This window comes from Prionailurus viverrinus, chromosome D4, assembly GCF_022837055.1.
Source record: "Prionailurus viverrinus isolate Anna chromosome D4, UM_Priviv_1.0, whole genome shotgun sequence".
Classification (NCBI taxonomy): domain Eukaryota; kingdom Metazoa; phylum Chordata; class Mammalia; order Carnivora; family Felidae; genus Prionailurus; species Prionailurus viverrinus.
This window is the reverse complement of record NC_062573.1, coordinates 85,264,242-85,282,624: the sequence shown is the minus strand read 5'-3', so window position 1 is coordinate 85,282,624 and position 18,383 is coordinate 85,264,242. Positions and strand designations below refer to the sequence as shown.

Sequence of the window (18,383 nt, the reverse complement as noted above, 5' to 3'; positions counted from 1 at the left end):
ACAGGGGCACCTGGGTGGCTCAGTCGGTTAAGCATCTGACTCTTGATTTCGGCTCAGGTCATGATTTCATGGTTCATGGGTTTGAGCCTTGCATCAGGATCTGTGCTGATTGTGGAACCTGCTTGGGATTCTCTCTCTCCCTCTGCCCCTCTCCCCTGCTCTCCTTCTCTCTCTCTCTCTCTCTCTCTCTCTCTCAAGTCAAAACAAAACAAAACAAAACTCAAGGCCATAAACCATAAAAGGGAAACTTCCATTTGATGAAGAACATCACAGACAAAATGATCAGATTCGGGGGAAAACATGGGAGGGTTCATGTGGAAATTCTATGGCTGAGAAACTCAAGAAGTGAGCTGGGTGAGAAGATCAGAAGAGAAGCAGGGGGGAGGTGGGCGCATAACATTTACTGGAAGAACCTGTGGACACGTGGTCGTAGGGCGACACTGGGACATGCTCTTCCCCGGAGTCTTGGACTCGCCCCGCAGGGAGGACGATGTCAAGGAGGCTGAGGGAACCCTGGTGCATGGCCGCCGTGCCCCCTGGTAGTCCAGCCGTTCTGGAAGCAAATGCACAGCCCTGGCGAAACCAAGTGTGCGCATGTCCTGTGACCAAAACCCCGGTCCCGGGATGTGCCCCAGAAAGACCATCGTGGGCGCAGGGAAAATGCACGGAGACTTCGTAGCACCTTCAGCCCTGCATGAGAATGTTCCACAAGTGACGTGTGGCCGTGGATGGGGGCCGCTGGGCCGCCCACCCAAGCGACGATCCCGTGTACAGAAAGCACCACAGACAGATGTCAAAAACACATGCAGAGTTTGACATGGGATCTGAGGGGCAGGACCATGTTAGCAACTTCCTGAGATGCACAAACACACAGTGTATCTTCTCCCTGATGTACCTCCGTGGGAAAAACCACACAACCGTAGAAGGTGGATCGGAAGGATTCACATTACGTTCCTAGGGAGGGGGTTGCCCAGGTGGAGAGGGGACAGGGGCATGGAGCCGATGTCCGGAGAGCCAAGGTAGAGACGCCCTGGAGCAGCAGATCATGTGACGTAACAACTCTCCCCTCCCCCACCAAACACGGTTAAACTGCGTTCAAGTCCAACCAAAGACGGAGGCTTCGTCCCTACCCATCGATCAGGACAGGCCATGTTCTAATCTACTGTTCGGATAACTACCTGCTTCTGTGTTTTCACTGGATAAAAGGTTTTACACAACAATCTTGGAACTTATTTAATGGTTCAGTTAATGTAATTATGTTTATTAAACTTAGCAGTTCTTAGACTGTGCCAAGATCAAGTCCAATCTATTTACTGACTGGAAGACGGGAAATTCAGTCAGACCCACATGGTTCATCAGACACGACTGTACCACCAAGAACGGCCACACACACTGTCCCCGAGTGGGAAAGCGGGAAGCTAATTAAGAGGGGGTCTGTTTACTGCTTCATCACGTCTTCTACTCTAGGAACTCTTGGAGACACTGGAGATCAATATTAGAAGCCCAGGAACCCTGCACTTCCTCATCCACTATGAATGGATTGGACAGGAAAACTTTCCCTGTTTTTGTACTTATTGTAAAGGACGTCAGAGTTAAAGCTTTCGCCTTGGGCCCTCGTGAGGTTTCCAAGCGCAAGCCAAGCGCAGGCCTGTGTGCCTGAGCAGCCGGGTCCCCGAGAAGTGGCCGCCAGGATGTCAGCAGGTGCGCACAGGCAGCAGAGGGAAAGTGTGGTCACCCAGCACAGAGGACAAGGGGAAACTGCTCTAAGGAGGCAGGTCATGTCCTGCCCGTGCTCACCGTGCCCTCCGGGTCCACGAGCAGCAGGTGCTTGGCCTGGCCATTGTGCATGCCCGTGAGGACGAAGGAGCCCGGGTTGGTGGCGCTCTTCCTGACCAGGAAGTCCCCATCGTTCTTCAGCAGCCCCTCGGCCTCCTTCCGGCTCATCTCCCCTTGGTACCAAGGCTCCCCTTCCAGCTCCTCCAGCATCTTGGCATCCGGGGCTCTGGGCGTGACAGGGCTGATGCACTCCACGGAGGCCGCCTTGCTCAGCACAGGCCCCGAGGACTGGTTCCTGAGAGCGTCTTCAAAGGGTTCTGTCAACAGCAATTGCCAGCAACAAGTCAACCCCACGAAGAGCAAATGATAACATGCACAATGTGATCTCGATGGAAAAGCCAAGGCAACTTCCACCAGAAACAAACCTACAGAAAGGCGACTGGCTGGTACTATTGACCGTGTTTGGAGGCACAGGCCGAACCCCGGCACGACTCTTTCTGACGAGCCTGTGTTCCCAAGACATCTGGGTGCTGCACCTCGTGCCAAGGACTCAAGCACACCCTCTGTCTAGCCGGTCAGAATGACTTCACTTTTGCATGCTGCGAGAGGCCATGCATATCGCCCTCCATCTACCTTTTCTGGGACATCGGCTAGCCTCTTAAGAAACCTGTTTTCTTCTGAATGAAAACCCGCCATTGCTCCTGGAAATACGCACAGAAAAGGATAATCTGCAAAGTTAGAGTTACTGCAAAACCTATACCCAGCCCATCACACGTTTGCTTCAAAACCTTGGCATCAAGGTAAATTTTTCAAAGAGAAGAAAAGTGACATTTATTGGGTGCCTTTTGTGTGACGCGGCCCGGGTTAGGAGCCCCACCTCTCCTTGGCCTTCACTTGTTTCTCTGTGGAAAAAAGCTCCTGTGTGGGCATCTGAGACCCGGCATGACCACAAGCCCCCCAAGGACACACTTCCCACCCCGGGGTCAGTGAACGGTAGGTCCGCTGCTCTAACAGGAACAGACACAGCAGCACAAGAAGTCGCCAGGAACATCTAATTAAACCTCAAAATGAGGCAATGTGTACGAAAGTGCCGAAGACGCCCACGGCACCACACAAGTGTCAGGTGTGAGGATGAGCACATGGGACCACGTGGCCAAAGCAGCACAGTGCAAGCGCCACAAGAACAGGAACAGTTCTCTCCTGGGCACAACGACCTCCCCACACTCCAACATCGTCCCTGGGACATAGTTCGTGCCCTACACATATTCAACAAATGCTGCAGAATAAGACCAATTATGAGTAGAGGGTGGGCAAAAGCGAGGTGAATAAATGAAACCCAAGTTGGGGTGTTTTAACACTTGTTAAATCATTTACAGACCTGAGAATAAAAACAGGTTAAAACTATTGCCCAAAATTAGATTTTCTGTTTTTATCCTTTTTCTTCCTGATTACCTGGAGTAGTTGAAAGTTGTATTATACCATTTCTGCACCATCACCACCACCATTATCACTATCAAGACCATCACTATTGTCACCACCATCATTAACCTCATCATCACCATCATCACCACCATTATCACCATTGCCACATCAGCACTATAACCATCATCACCACCATCAACATCACCACCATCACCATCATCACCACCACTACCACCATCACCATCACCATCATCACCATAATCACCACCATCACCACCATCACCATAACCATCATCACCATCACCACCACCACATGACCATCACCATCACCATCATCATCACCACCACCACCATCATCACCACCACCACCATCAACATCACCACCATCATCACCATCACCACCACCACATGACCATCACCATCACCATCACCATCATCATCACCACCACCACCATCATCGCCACCACCATCCATCATCACTATCATCACCACCATCACCAATCATCACCATCACCACCATCAACATCACCATCACCATCATCACTATCACCACCACCATCACCATCACCACCACCATCATGACCATCAACATCACCATCATCATTACCATAACCACCACCACCATTATCATCACCACCACCATCATCACCATCACCATCATCACCATCATCACCACCATCACCACCATCACCAATCATCACCATCACCACCATCAACATCACCATCACCATCATCACTATCACCACCACCATTACCATCACCACCACCATCATGACCATCAACATCACCATCATCATCCTTACCATCATGACCACCACCACCATTATCATCACCACCACTATCACCACCGCCATAATCACCATCACCACCATCATCACCACCACCATCATCACCATCACCAACATCATCACCAGCACCATCATCACCACCACCACTACCATCACCATCACCACCACCATCATCACCATCACCACCACCATCGTGACCATCAACATCACCATCATCATCATTACCATCATCACCACCATCACCATCATGACCATCACGATTGCCACCACTGCCAAAGGCACCAGGAGAGGCACCATCACCATCATCACCATCAAAATCATCATCACGTCAGCAACCATCATCACCATCACCACTACCATCAGCATCAGCATCACGATGAGCACCATTAACTATCACCATCTTTACCAATGGCACCATCATTATTTCACACTAGTGGTTTAAGATAACACAGACTGCTGGCTTCATTTTTTTCCATACCTTTCAATAGAAACTAGCCTCTCCGGGGCCCTTTCTTCTTCTATTATGCCCTTTTCTAGTTTTGGAAGCAGGTGTAGAAAATGATGGATGACCAAAGGGAGGCTCTGGTTCTCATTTTTCCCATCTCAAACCCACACCTTATCTAACTCCCCTTGGGCTCTGGGGCCAGGAGCCACTGGTAAATTGACTAGATTAAACAGTGAAAACTGTCTGACCATAAATACAAGTACCAAATGCAGCTGGGAGACACCATTACAGCGCAAGCAGAGGCTCACAAAACCGCCACTTTGGTCTGCATCTTGGGAAAGTCGCTTCGTACCTCTGAGGCTATTGCCACATTTTTAAAGAGATGGGATTTGGTTAGATGGTGGTGAAGGTGCCTCTAAGCCCTGAGATTCCACAGTTCTGTGTGTGGTGACTTCTGTACACAGAATGGGGTCAGAACGGGAACCCACTGTCTGGGAAACCAAAGCGGCTGAGGAGAAACAGACTCTGGTCGTCAGGACGCCACCTGATCGTGGGAGCACTCCGCCATGTCCTCATTCACATGCAACACTACAAACAGCACACGTCAAACCAGTAAGGCTGCCCTGACCAAGTGGTAAAGTTACTGAACCTCTAGGATTCTCCATTTTCTCCTCTGTAAAATTGTGATAATAACGGAATGGTAAAAATAATAATGGCAGGGACCTGCAGGACTGTTGCGAAAATTAAACAGAACAACGAATGCCCAGCACTTGTTAAATTATCAAGGCATTTCCTCCCCTGTGAAGTTCTCAGGGAACCGCCAAAGCCACATTGGGATGTAAAGCTCTCTGTGAACTCGGAAGCCTCTCTCAAAATGCCTTAGCAACGACTTCCACTCTCGTTACTCAGTTCACGGATGATTTAGCTGTCCCAGTCTACATGACAAACAGAAGGTCCAGGGCGCACGTTACTACGCTGCTAAGTAGCTCCCTATCACACTCCTCATCCTGGTTTGTTTTTCTTCAGGGCACTTACTGCTACCGGTTACAGCACAAGGGTTATTCAAGCTCCAGGAGAGTAGGGATTCTGTTTTGTCTTCCTGTAGCCCCCAGTAAGTAGATGAGGATAGACACACACTAGGTGCTCACTGGACAAGAATACAGGAGAGCGTGTGTGCATGCGTGCGTGCACGCGAGAGGGCGTCTCGCCATTTCTTGCTTCTATGTTGGTCATTTTCAACAGACCACAGGCCCTGTGATAAGCCATTTCACACTGGCATCCATAGCAACTGATCCAGTATTTGGCACGTAACGGCCGATTGACATTTAAGTAAATAAACGAATGAGGACGTTTTTGTGTGTATCATTTATCTCGAGATATGTGCAGACAGATCTTCAAGAGGAAAGTCAGTTCCACACAGAGGGGGAAACTGCTTTGTCTCTGGACTTCAGAGAGAGCTGTCATCCCAAAGCAGAGGTCGGCCAAGTGCAAAGCCTTGAAAAGCCCAAGCATAACCCAGCAAAGTGAGGTGGAGCCATGGCCATGCGGTGGCTTCTGCGGGCCTTACGCGGTGCTGACCGGCCACCACACGCTGGTGGTCCTCTTTCAGCTGGGGCGGTAATTCACATCACTGTTAATCAAAACCCTGCCAGCAGAAAGTACGGTCGCGGCAAAGATTTCAGACAGCGGAAAGCAACCCCGGAAGACAAGAAAACCACACACGAAAAGAAACCCACTCATGTCGAAGAGGTCTTTCCGCGGGCTGCTCTCCGCGCTGCTGCCGGAGGCCGGTGTGGCCTGCGGCGGGATGTGCTGGGCGTTCACGTAGGTGGGGGCTTCTCCAGGGCCCGCGTGAGCTCTCCCTTCCGGCAGGCTGTAGGTGTCCGAGGACCCTGCAATGAGAAAACCAGCGCTCTTTTCCCTTACGAGGGGAAGGCCATTTGCGCATCTATCCGTAAGCCACCCAACACTTCACGGAGGCGTTCCTACGGGCTATCTGCTGGCTAATTCTTCTTGTGGGTCCCCACTGGCTAAATCCCCCTCTTCTGACCCTGTCACCACTGTTGTGTTTGGCCGGGACGATTTCCCCGCCTCCATGTCAAGATGCCAGCCCCCGAGGACGGACACCCTGACGGCACAGGCTTGCCCGAGACTCCGGCCCCGACCGGGGTCGGTGAGTGGAGCAGATGCACCACGGCGGAAGCTGCCTGGGTCCCTCGTCCCCTTTACAAAGCCCCCTGAGCAAGTAGCAGCAGCAGAACCATGAGCCTCATTAAATCGCCTTGTTCTCCCTTTCGGTGTAAGCGGACGCCTCGTAAGTCAACTCCGTTCTAGCCACGCGATGCCCGGCCCCTTCCTTATAAAACGAAGCATCCCGTCATGCCCCAGGCTCCACGCAGGAGGCCCAGGGTGGGTGTGTGATGGAGGACCCCCCCCGGGGGCAGCGCCCCCACGGGACTTCTCAGCTGTGCCACGAGAGTGCCAAGGCTGGTCTGGGGCCCGAGGGGTGACGGTGGTGCCCGATCCCACTTGCTCGGGTCGCCGTGGGAGCCCCGTCTCTGACGCACTTACACAGACTCTCAGGAGCACCGCCCTCTGGCAGCGCTGTCTCTGGAGAGAAGTCACCTTTCACACCCCATGGGCGGCTCAATCCAGTTGGCAAGAGGGCTTCTTAAGCTTTCCCCAGAGCCTGTTGTTGGGCTTGGGCAGCACAGTACTGCGAGAGGACGCAGGTGTCCTGTTAAAAGTCTTTCGTGTGTCTACACCTGTTCCTGAGCATGACTTCATGTTTCACGGGCCGCTCCCGTGTTATGTGTCCTGGTTCCACAGCGGCTTCTTGCCGCTCACGTGTGTGTGTGTGTGTGTGTGTGTGTGTGTGCACATGTGCGTGGCGAGCAAATCAGTCTGTACGAAGGATTTTACAAACTAAGTTTTAAAAGGAGAAGATCAAAAGCCCAACAAGTAACTTTCCTGACGATGGCCCTTTGCCACTGAGACCATGGCAGGTGCAGAGCTGGGGACAGGGGGGCATTCACACCACGATGGGGTCACCGACTGTTAATTTTTGGTAAGGGACAACGGCTGCCAGCAAATTAACAGAGGATATTCTTATCCAATGGAAAAAAGATATTTATTGCTTTCAACTAAGAACTTGAAATTCATTGAGACATATGACCCTCAGGTGCATTTCTACCTTGGAGTCTCTTACGTTGTCTGATCCTGATCTGGCCGGGGGGGGGGGGGTGGGGGAGGGGGTGGAATGGGAACACACAAGGAGAGACTCATTTTCAAGTGAACCTGACATACTTTTCAATAACAGCCAGCATCTGCTGTAAACAATGTGTCTCCGTTGGTCTTTAGCAGTTGTTAATGTGGTTAAGCACACACGTGTTATAGAAATACTTTTAAATTTTCTTTTAAAGCTTATTTATTTCTGAGAGAGACAGAGACAGAATGCAAGTGGGTTAGGGTCAGAGAGACAGGGAGCCACAGAATCCAAAGCGGGCTCCAGGCTCCGAGCTGTCAGCACAGAGCCCGACACGGGGCTCCAACCCACGAGCCGCGAGATCATGACCTGAGCCGAAGTTGGACGCTCCACCGACTGAGCCCCCCGGACGCCCCTAGAAATACTTTTTAAATGTCTGTGGAACAGAGGTAAGAACATAGAAAAAAGGTGCTCCTGGCACAGCTCGGACTCTGGTTTGCTACGTGTGTCCTACTGGGAGCTGGAGCTGCGTGGCCGCCTCCACCAGGCCTTACGCTGTACTGAGGGCCCCACACACGGATCCTCCCTTAGCTCGGGCAGGTGAGGCCGGAAACGGCCTCACGAGGGGGCAGTTCCAGAAATGTATTGTCGTCTATTCCCCGGCGGGGATGGCCTTGACATGAAGCCAAAATACGGTCACACATACGTACGTGGACGCGTTAATCAGAAATCAGAGCTTAATTCCCCGTTGCTGCTTCTCCTTCAGACCCTGAGGGGTCAGCAGCCAGGGGTCAGGACCCCCGAGCTACTGAGGGAGTTCAGGAAGAAGCTGAACGTTGAAAGAACCCTGTAGAACACACACACGGACACACTCGGGTGTACGGAGCCTACTGATAGCTCCTGGTCACGGCCGAACTGTGGCAAGTGGGGACACGTCAGTCGACGTGACACGATGGGGAAGCGCCCCTGAAAGCGCCCAGGGCCCGCGCGGGACTTGCTTCTCCACGCCACCTCTAGTGCGTGCGGGCTCCGTCCCTCCCGAAGCTGACCCTGGACGGGGCGGGCGGGGGCCGGGCAAGGAAGGGAAAGCTACCAGCTCCTGTGAGGAGTCGTGGGCACAGCCCCGCTGGAGCGCTGAGGGACAGCGCAAAACACACGTCAGAGAGCCCCAGCCACCAGCCACCCGGACGGGTGCGGGCTCGTCGGGAGGCCCGCGCCTCAGCCCCCTGGTAGGCAGGCCGTCCCGCCGGAAGGACAAGGACGCGTCCAGGGTGCACGCGAACGGGAAGCGCCGGGACAAAGGGGAGGCACCAGAGGACGAGCGAGCGGCGCCCCCACAGCCCTCCTCCCTGTGTCCGCGACGGTGGGGGGGGCCTCAGTCTCGCCAGGACACACACGTGCGCCGCCAGCCCCCGGACGAAGTCCCCGCCGGGAGCGCGTGCTCCCGTGTCTTCTTCCCTCCCCCCTGGCCGTGCCCCTCACCTTGCCGGACAGGTGCTTGCTTCCAGTCTTCGCCGAACGGCTCTCCCAGGTGTCTCCCCTGGTAGTACGTCTGCTCTTTGCCTGCGAACTACAGACGTGTGTAAATGCCCAGAGGAAAAACTGCCTCTCCCCCTTTCTCCATCCCCCAAAGCCACAGCCCAGTAGAAGGGACCCCAACGGCGGGTCTGCCACATCCCCAATCACACCCACCTTTTCCTTCCTGCCTCGCGGTTGGCATTAGGGTTCGGGAAACGCGTTTGCACGGGTGTGGGGGAAGAGGCTGCGTCTCATCAAAACCACACGCGCCCCTCCTTGTCTTCATTTCACGCCACCAGCCCTCCCTAAGTGTGACCGAAAATGGGGCTCTCCTCCATACTCGCGGCCACGTCACCGGACGCGCCCTCGGGTAAAGCTCAGGTACGTCAGAACGCACCTCCCTCAGCCATTCACACCCGGGCAAGTCCGCCCCGTCCTCTCCGCGTCAGAGCTGCGGACGCTTGATTTCCGTGTTGTTTTGCCACTTTCGTCAGTGTCATTATTATTTGCATAAGGTGGGTGACCTCACAAAATTCTCTGTCACGAAATAGAGACGCGGTAACTCTAAAAAGCAATCGCCTTACTGGAACGGTGTTGATTTGGAGGAAAACTCAGGGAAATGAAAAGGGAAGGCTCATAAAACGCTCATCATTTTAAGGGCCCGCACCCACTGTCTTCTCGGGGAAAGAAAGCACCCTGAGCCTTTGAAAAGTCCTGAACTCTTTCGTCTCCTCACGAAGCTCCCAGTGTAATGGCATTCGCCCCGGGGTGGAGAGGAGACCCCCAGACTTGCACCTCCGGAATCACAACCTAGTTCCCAGACACGCGATTAAGGCCTTAGGACGTTAAAGCAAAAGCCTCCCCTGTGTGTCTGCGTGTGTAATCCAAGGGGAGAGAGCAGGTGAGTTACTGCGCCAGAGACCGGACAGAATGCCAGCCTGCGAGCACAGTGGAAGAAAATGGAAGGAAGTGCTCGAGGGGCCAGACCCAGGCAGGGGTGTGGGACTTACCTGGGCCGTGTCAGGGGCGTGGGGTCTGGCTTGCAGCCGCACGTCCACAAAGCCCCCCGGAGGGGGCGCCTTGCTTGGGATGCTGTTGTAATACGGGTGCTCTGAGCCATCCCCCTCCTCTTCAGTCCAAGGCTCGTCCAGACTCTGCATTCTGTTAGAAGAGGGGTTTTCCAGGGCATTAGCCGAAAGTGGAGTTTTTTTGTCAAAACCAACATATCTAATGTTAGGACCTGCTACCCCAGAAAAGAGAGTTCAGTCACTGCCTCCTCACTATCTAGATCTCAGCTATGAAAAGCAGATGAATGGGCTGGCCAGATGCTTCTGCCTTCATCGCTGTCCCACCTTCTGGAAAATTCCACTCATCTTTGAAACAGGGAAGAAGTTTAAAATGTTAATAACTGGAGGTGCCTGGGTGGCTCAGTCGGTTGAGCGTCCGACTTCGGCTCAGGTCATGATCTCGCGGTCCGTGGGTTCGAGCCCCGCCTCGGGCTCTGTGCTGACAGCTCAGAGCCTGGAGCCTGCTTCAGATTCTGTGTCTCCCCCTCTCTCTGCCCCTCCCATGCTCATGCTCTGTCTCTCTCTCTCAATAATAAATACACGTTAAAAAAATATTTTTTAAAGAAATTTCATGTCCATACCTGCATTTGGAGCTGAAGTTCTTCTCAACAGATAAGATCCTGCCTGCTTCATTTTCTTTCCCCAAAACTTTGGCAAACTTGATCATATAAAAAACTACACAGAAAATTCTGACCTTAAGTGTATTCTCAGAGGAGCACGGCAACTCAGTGAGCTCCCCCACCCATATTTGTGCATATAATTTTTATAGATTTATCTGGCTTTTATGTAAATTTCAGAAGTACAGAAAAGCATAATAATTAGCATAAAAGATACGCATCCACCATGGACAGTAAGTGTGAACATTTTGCTCTATGGCTTTTTCTACTTAAAAAAAATTTTTTTTTATAATTTTTTTTTAATCTTTACTTATTTTTGAGAGAGAGACAGCGTGTGAGCAGGGGAGGAGCAGAGAGAGAGGGAGACACAGAATCAGAAGCAGGCTCCAGGCTCTGAGGTGTCAGCACAGAGCCTGATGCGGGCTCAAACTGACGAGCTGTGAGATCATGACCTGAGCCGAAGTCGGACGCTTAATTGACCGAGCCACCCGGGCGCCCCTACTTAAAAAAAATTTTTTTTAAGTTCATTTATTTTTTGGGAGAGAGAGAGACAGAGCAAGAGTGGGGGAGGGGCAGAGAGAGCAGGAGGCACAGAATCTGAAACAGGCTCCAGGCTCTGAGCTGTCAGCACAGAGCCCGACACAGTGCTCGAACCCCTGAACTACGAGGTCATGACCCGAGCCAAAGTCGGACGCTCAACTGACTGAGCCACCCAGGAGCCCCACTTTTTTTTTTAAAGAAATAAAACTCATCACGGGTGTACAGATTCATCACATTAGCAGTAAAATGTGAGCGGTGGCACGTAGGTGTGTGTGCAGGGGCTCACCGTCTGTTGGAACGCTTTCATTATGAAATGTCAGGGAGCAGACTCACCCACCAATACAGTTAAATCCCACCCTCCGCCGCCTGGTGCCCGGAGAGTCCAGAGTTGGTGTGGGATATCCTGACGTGTTATACACGCGTCGTACACGTGCGTGTACCTGTAAACTACGCCAATGTTGTTTGTTTGGTTTCAAAGTTTCCGTGTTTCATATCCTTTTTCACTGCACTTCAGATTTTTGAGGTTTATTCCGGGAGCACAGATGTACCGGTCTACTTTTTGTAAAGTAGGTGCCGTTATACACGAAATGGACAAGTAGCGGAGAACGAGTGAACTTCAAAATTTTATACACAGTATACACAGTTTATGGATAGTGGGTGTGTATATGGGGTAGGAACTGACACTTTCTAACTGCTCCTCCCACACACAGGCCCGTCTGAGCGCAGGGAAGCTTGACAACGGGGAAAAGTGGGGTCCTCAGAGGCACCTCCCAAATGAATCGCCTTTAAAGCAATCTCCCTGGGGCGTCTGGGGTGCTCAGTCGGTTAAGCGTCCAACTTCAGCTTAGGTCATGATCTCACGGTTTGTGAGTTCGAGCCCTGTGTTGAGCTCTGCACTGACAGTGCAGTGGCTGCTTGGGATTCTGTGTCTCTCTCTCTCTCTCTGCCCCTCCCTCTTCTTTCTCTCTGTCAAAATAAGTAAATAAAAATTTAAAAAATTTTTTTTTAAAAAAGCGAGAATGCTGTTCCCTTTTTATAGAGAATGCTGCTGACTCATCCTGGCCAAGGGGCGGGCGTGCCCAGGGCCACAGGAGGCTTTGGGTCCTCAGGCTACCCAGCTCAGGGCTTCACGGAAGGGCCCAGAGTTAGGACCGCGCTGACCATGGTGGCACGGACGGGGGACATATCCCACCTGTGAGAAGAGGACTCACGGAGGGGACGCGTGGAAATCTCACCTGGTTGCAGAGGACACGGCAGGAAGGTATTACAGTGCGTTTTCGTGACCTTGGCTACCGTCTCTACAGTTTCTAGAAAATGTTTTCCCCAACGTTCGGGGCCTCAGCCATCCGTGGGCTTCCTTCCGACGGTGGGTCTCCCAAGCCCCGGCCCAGACCCATCAGGTGCATCCAAGCCAGGAGCCCCGTGACCGACCACGTCTGTCCAGACCACATTTCACGGAGGCCGTCTCGTGGTTTCTCCTTTGAGACATTCTCAGACGAAAGCCCATAGAACGCGGGAAGGCCCGCGCACAGGGGGTCACAGCGCTACTCACCGGTCATGGAAAGCGGGGACCTTGGAAGGACACTGCAAATACTGCTTAAACCGGAGCTCAAAGGCCTGTCCGATGGAGCCGATGACATCCTGGGCCAGCCCATCGCAGCACTCCAGAATGTGACACGCTGGGAGAGCAAGCGTGCAGGCCTGTTAGAGACGCTGGGCCGCCAGGCTCCTGCTGGGGAGGTGCCCATGTCCCCCACTCGCTGTCCCGGCAGCTCCACCCACAGCCCGATCCCTGGGCCACGGCCACGAAGCGTCACCGCGGGGATGCATTTCTTAAGGGCTCTGCTCTCTAACACCAAAGGTCCTCTTTGCAAGTACATTTAAAATTTTTAAATTTCAAAATGGTTAACAATTTCTTAACCGTCTACGAAATACCAACTCAGAGCTCAACAGAGAAACAGGGTTTGGAAGGAAACGTCGTGACAAAGAAGGGGGCGGTAAGAAGGAACGGGCCCCCCTCCGGCCCCCCGAGCCTGGACAACGGTCCCAACCCGGCTCCTGCTGAGGGACGCCTGAGCCACTCCGTGGCTGTCCGCTCACTTCCTCGTGGGAGTCAAGCGGCCTCACCGAATGCAGCAACTCGGGACAGTAAGAACCCCTCAAAAGAGGAGCTTCAGGGGATGTTAATTCACGGGGACTCCCCACCACATGCCAGGGCGCCTCTCGAGTGTGGGGCTGGCTGTTCACACAGGTTCTCAGACAAGCAGCTTGTGCTAAAGAGCAGATCAAAGCTGAGCTCCTGTGGCCCGACGTGGGGGGGAGGGCAGGCCTCGGGGAGCCTGGAGCAGCTCCCAGCGGCTTTGCGACAGGCACTCAACTGTCCCACGAGGGCACGCCGTCCCGGAGGCCAAGCTGCGGCACAATCCGTGTGGAGCCGCCAGAGAAGAGGCTGCAGGGGCAGAGGGCCCGCTCTGCTCCCCGAGAAATACGAGGTCTCCTCCCAGATCCACGTCTGCGTGCCCCCGGGAACCCCAGGCCTCCCTGTGTGACCCGCGCTGCCCCATCCTGTTACTAACGACGGGGAAAGAAACTCTCGGGGGAGGCACACCAAACCGCCCTCCTGCCGCACGAAGCCAGCAGGGCACCGTGGAGCCCACGCCGACGGCGGCCACCAGCCCCGGGGTCCGCAGGCTTCCTGTCCCCCGGGCTGCAGGGGAGCACCCTGGGGACCCAGGGAAAAGCACATCCTGAGGCTCTGGATCGCAGCGCGAGCCCTTGGGAGCACTGGGGATGGCCAAGAGGTTGGTCCCAAGGAGACAGATGCCCGGCTGTGCTTTTATTACTGATTATCGATATTATTTTAGTTTATTAAACACCAGCCCGGGAGGCACAGGGCGAGCCCACATGACACAGCTGTTAGAGCTGCAGGGTCGTGCATTAAGCAGCACGGGTGGCAGTGTCCCTCCAGCTAGTAAGGAGGCCGGAGTCTAGGCAGGAGGGAGGGGAAGAACCCCCCCCCCCCCCGCCTGTTTGCAGCCACACACGCCCACCCCCGAGGGGGACCAGCCGAGGGCTGCCTGGTCGGTGCTTCGGGGAAGAGTAGAGACGGGAAGGGCCAACAGTGTGCAGCTCACTGTCCTTCTGAAAAGAGATACAGCAGCCGCAGTGAAGGAAGAACGGGTTTCGGCAGGGGGCTGCCCGATCGATCGCTCCCGTCTACACAGCAGGGAGCTGGAAGCCTGCTTCCTGAGAACTGGAAGACGCAGGGCCGCGGCAGAAGCAGGCACCCTGTCCCGCCGAGGGTCGAGTCCTGGCGGTCAGAAACCGGGGGCGGCAGAGGCTGTAGCCGCAGAATTAAATCACGTCTCCCTCCCGGCTCTGGTCCTGGGGCCTCTCTGTTCCAAACTGCACTCGAAATCCAAAACGAACCCCGGGGTGAGGGTCTCCGGGGCTGCTGTTTTCTCTGAGAGCATCGCAACAGTCTTTTCCCCTCACCCCCTCACCGGCATGACTGGGCACACACAGGAACGGTGAGGCCCTCGCCATCGGTGACCGCCGCTGAGGAGGGGGCAGAGCTGGGGGCGTCACTCAGGGGCCACGAAGGAGCAGACCGCTGAGAGGCACGTACAGAGCTGTGGTGCCGTGAAGACTCAAATACGTCGTAAAACCTAAAATGTGGCCCAAAACGGACGTGAGGGCCACAAAACGGGGCCGTTCCTCGTTCCGTCCCTTCTGGGGGAAACTGGCCCTCCTGTCACAGGGCGGGCGGTCTCGGGGTGGGGCTCGTGTGCCCACGTCGTCTCCCCCGCCCCTCAGACCAATAAACAAGGTCGCTCTAGGGAGAACTGCTCACGCCTCTGAGCTGCTGGCCTCACACGAGGGAGGAGACGTCCTCGGGCCACGTCACGGAGGGCACTCGGGAGCAACACGCACTATGGCCCCCGTAATCATACAGGCAGGGGGGGGGTGGGGGGACGGCATGTTCCCTCAGATGGGCCAGCCCCACGTGTCTTCCACACACAGCAAACGCCGCTGGTCAGAGGTCACCATCGGGACACCAGCTCGCGGTTTCCCCATTGGCTCCAAACACGTCCGGAGCCCGCACCACAGCCCAGCCCTCTGACAGCTGCGGGCTGCGGGCTGGGGTCTCCGTCCACCTGATGCTGTCCCCACGGCGTCTGCGGGACACCCGCTCCGCCAGCACAGGCGAGCGATGCCCCCACGGCACGTGGCCGCCATCTCCGCCGACCGGGGACTGGTAGGGGCCCCTTGGACATCTGGGGTCTTACCCAACTGGAAAATGCCCCAGGAACAGCGACCACGGTCCCTTCTTCACGGCAAACCGACAATCCTCACCCCTCGGGAGGAAGGCTGAACAGCAATGGCCTCCTAGGAGGGAGGCACAGACCCCCTGAACTCAAGCATGGTTTCCAGCCAACGCTGGTCTGTCATCTGGGGAATCCATCGGAGTGGCAGGAACTTAACCACGGTTGACGTGAGGGCGGGCTGGCGGACGGCAGGCCCTGACCCCGGATAACCGCACACCTTGTAAGAAGGTGCCCTCGTGAAGACACAGCCATGCTCAGAGCAGAAGGCGGCATGAAGGTGGGCCACTGGAGCCACGTGGCCACAAGCCAGGACGCCCAGACGGCCAGAGCACCTCCAGGAGCTGGGAGAGGCAGGCGGGGTCCCTGCTCCAGGCTTCAGATGGAGCCCGGCCCTGGCAGTGCCTTGCTCTCAGGTCTCCAGCCTCCAGAACCGTGAGACAACAGCTCTTGTCGTTTCCAGCCCCCGCCGTGCAGAGTTCTGTAGGGGAGCCCTCGTGGACCGATCAAGCTGCCTCCCGCTGGAAGGACGGGCTTGCGTGGAACTGCCAGCCTGCCGCCCTCACCCAGCCGAGCACTGGTTATCCACAGTCCTCACATGAAAGTCGCTGCAAGGTCAAGACGGGGTGGGCTCCACGTGTTAGCCAGGGGTTTTGGGGACAGTCCTTGGCTCAAGACCACCCATGCCCCCTTCCCGTCTACCCTCAGAACTCTGTGAACACCCCCACTCTGATTCAGGAGTGACAACGTGGCAGTCATAATCCAGGACATGGCACTTCATTTGCGGGGTCCCCCTCGCCCCCCAGACACCCACGCATCTGGGGGAGAATAAGTGCTAACACCGTATGATGTCATCGTCTGTGACTCTGAGGAAGGAAAGCGGTCCCGCCACGCCACCGAGTACCAGCATGGGGCAGGAGGCGGCCGTGGGGAGGACCAAATCTTTACAGCCAGACTGGTTTCTGATTTGCAAGGTTCACTGACCTATCAACCATCTAACCTCTCTGCAAACGCCTCCAGGTCGGGCCGCACAACAGTGAAAGCGTCTGTACGCGGACCCCGGGGGGGGGGGGCGGTGCACCTGGGGGACAAGTCTCACCACATGGTGCCACCTCGAGGACAGTCAACCCATTCTCTGTGTCCAAGATACAGTGCCGGGGGGAGGGCACGACAGCATGCTAAGATCTCACGTGCACTGACATTTTAAAAGAAAAGAATACACGTGTACGTATGTGGATAAAAAGTCCCGTAAAGCAAACTAGAAAATCTTAACAGTCGGTACCTGGGGTGGAGGGTGGGAGGAGAGGGGAGCCAGTGCTTTGTACTGCTGTCGACACCCCCTGGCGATCTTCGTCAGCGAGTTCTAAGCTGGGGTCACGGGGTGCGTCAGTATCCAAGGGTAACGCGCACCTGTGGTCAGCCCACCCGCCCGGGCTGTCGGCGCCCATGGTGGGGCTTCGGTTTTGTACATGATAAAAGGAACAGGGTGGTGAGTGTGGAGGTCTAGGAATAAAGGGCCCATGAGGATGGAAAGCTCGTGAATGCCCCACATCCCCCATTTCCAGCCTGCGTCTGAGGCCCTGGCAGCTTTGTGGGGTGCGAGTGGACGGCACGTGAGCGTGGACTGCTCAGGGCAGCGCAGGCTTCTCGGGGTGATGTGGTTGGCGGTGGGGCTGGGGCCGGGCGGGGGCGGGGGGGGGGGGACACAGCGTTCCAGGTGTGGCCGAGGCCGCTTTCAGGGCACGAACGGGAGCCACAGGTGCAGGTCACGTGCTCCAAGCCGCACCCCCCGCGTGCAGGTGGGGGTCTCAGGCCCCCGGCCGCCCGGTGTCTCCTGCCCCCACCGAGAAGGCAGGCAGCCCTCAATTCCCGTTAACGGCACGGCGGGACACACGGGTCGTGCTGGCGGAGGGGGCGGGACCAGGAGGAGCACCTGGCATCGTGTTCAGCCTGACCGCGCACGAGTGAGAGACTGTAAGAGTCGAGCATTGCTTACCTCTGCGGTTAACAGGGTCCTTAGCTACGTACGCAACGTAGTCGGTTGTGTCCTGTCAGAGAAAAACGAGGCACCCACGTCACTAACCACGAGCAAGACAGCACAGCCAGACATACACTACGCAACCCAGCCCAGGAATCTAACGCTCCCAAGGGACAGCCCAGAAGGACGGTATTTCTCACGCTACCGCGGACAGGAGTCTCCAGACCTTGTGAAGTGCGGGTTCTGACTCGGCGGGTCCAGGGCGGGGCCTGAGGCTCTGGTGCGGACACCGCCCGTCTGTGCCCACACTCTGGGCCACGGCCGTGTGACGGGCACCCCGTTCTCTGCACGGCGGATCCCCCCAGGAGCTCTGAACGCACTGCTGCCCGAGTCCCAGCTCCCGGATAATCCGCCCTTGCTGGACGGGAGGCCATGAGGCCTCAGGACGGTTTGAAGCTCTCCAGAAGGTTCTACCGTGAGTCAAGGCTGACAGCCACTGTCCTGAGCTCTGCCTGAATCAGCGGTGGTCAGTCCAAGCTGGCGTCAGAGTCCCACAACGGGCTTGTGGAGACACAGGCTGCTGGGTGCCGCCTTGGGGCTTCGGATTCTGTGGGTCTGAGGGGAGGCCCCAAAATGTGCATTTCTGACAAGTTTCCAGCCAGTGCTGGTGCTGCTGGTCTAGTAGCCACGAGGAAACCAGAA

The 18,383-nt window shown here is 55.4% G+C and overlaps 1 protein-coding gene across 1 annotated transcript in view; it reads right to left on the bottom strand.

Moving 5' to 3' along the window:
* Positions 1-18,383, bottom strand: part of SHC3 (SHC adaptor protein 3) — a 97,910-nt gene that overhangs the window by 13,686 nt on the left and 65,841 nt on the right. The window contains exons 6-11 of the mRNA XM_047830737.1: positions 17,700-17,751; positions 12,931-13,057; positions 10,165-10,315; positions 9,119-9,206; positions 6,168-6,323; positions 1,798-2,093 (exon numbers count right to left, since the gene is read on the bottom strand). Of these exons, the coding sequence (XP_047686693.1) occupies positions 1,798-2,093; positions 6,168-6,323; positions 9,119-9,206; positions 10,165-10,315; positions 12,931-13,057; positions 17,700-17,751 (870 nt within the window). The remainder of the gene's footprint in view (positions 1-1,797; positions 2,094-6,167; positions 6,324-9,118; positions 9,207-10,164; positions 10,316-12,930; positions 13,058-17,699; positions 17,752-18,383) is intronic.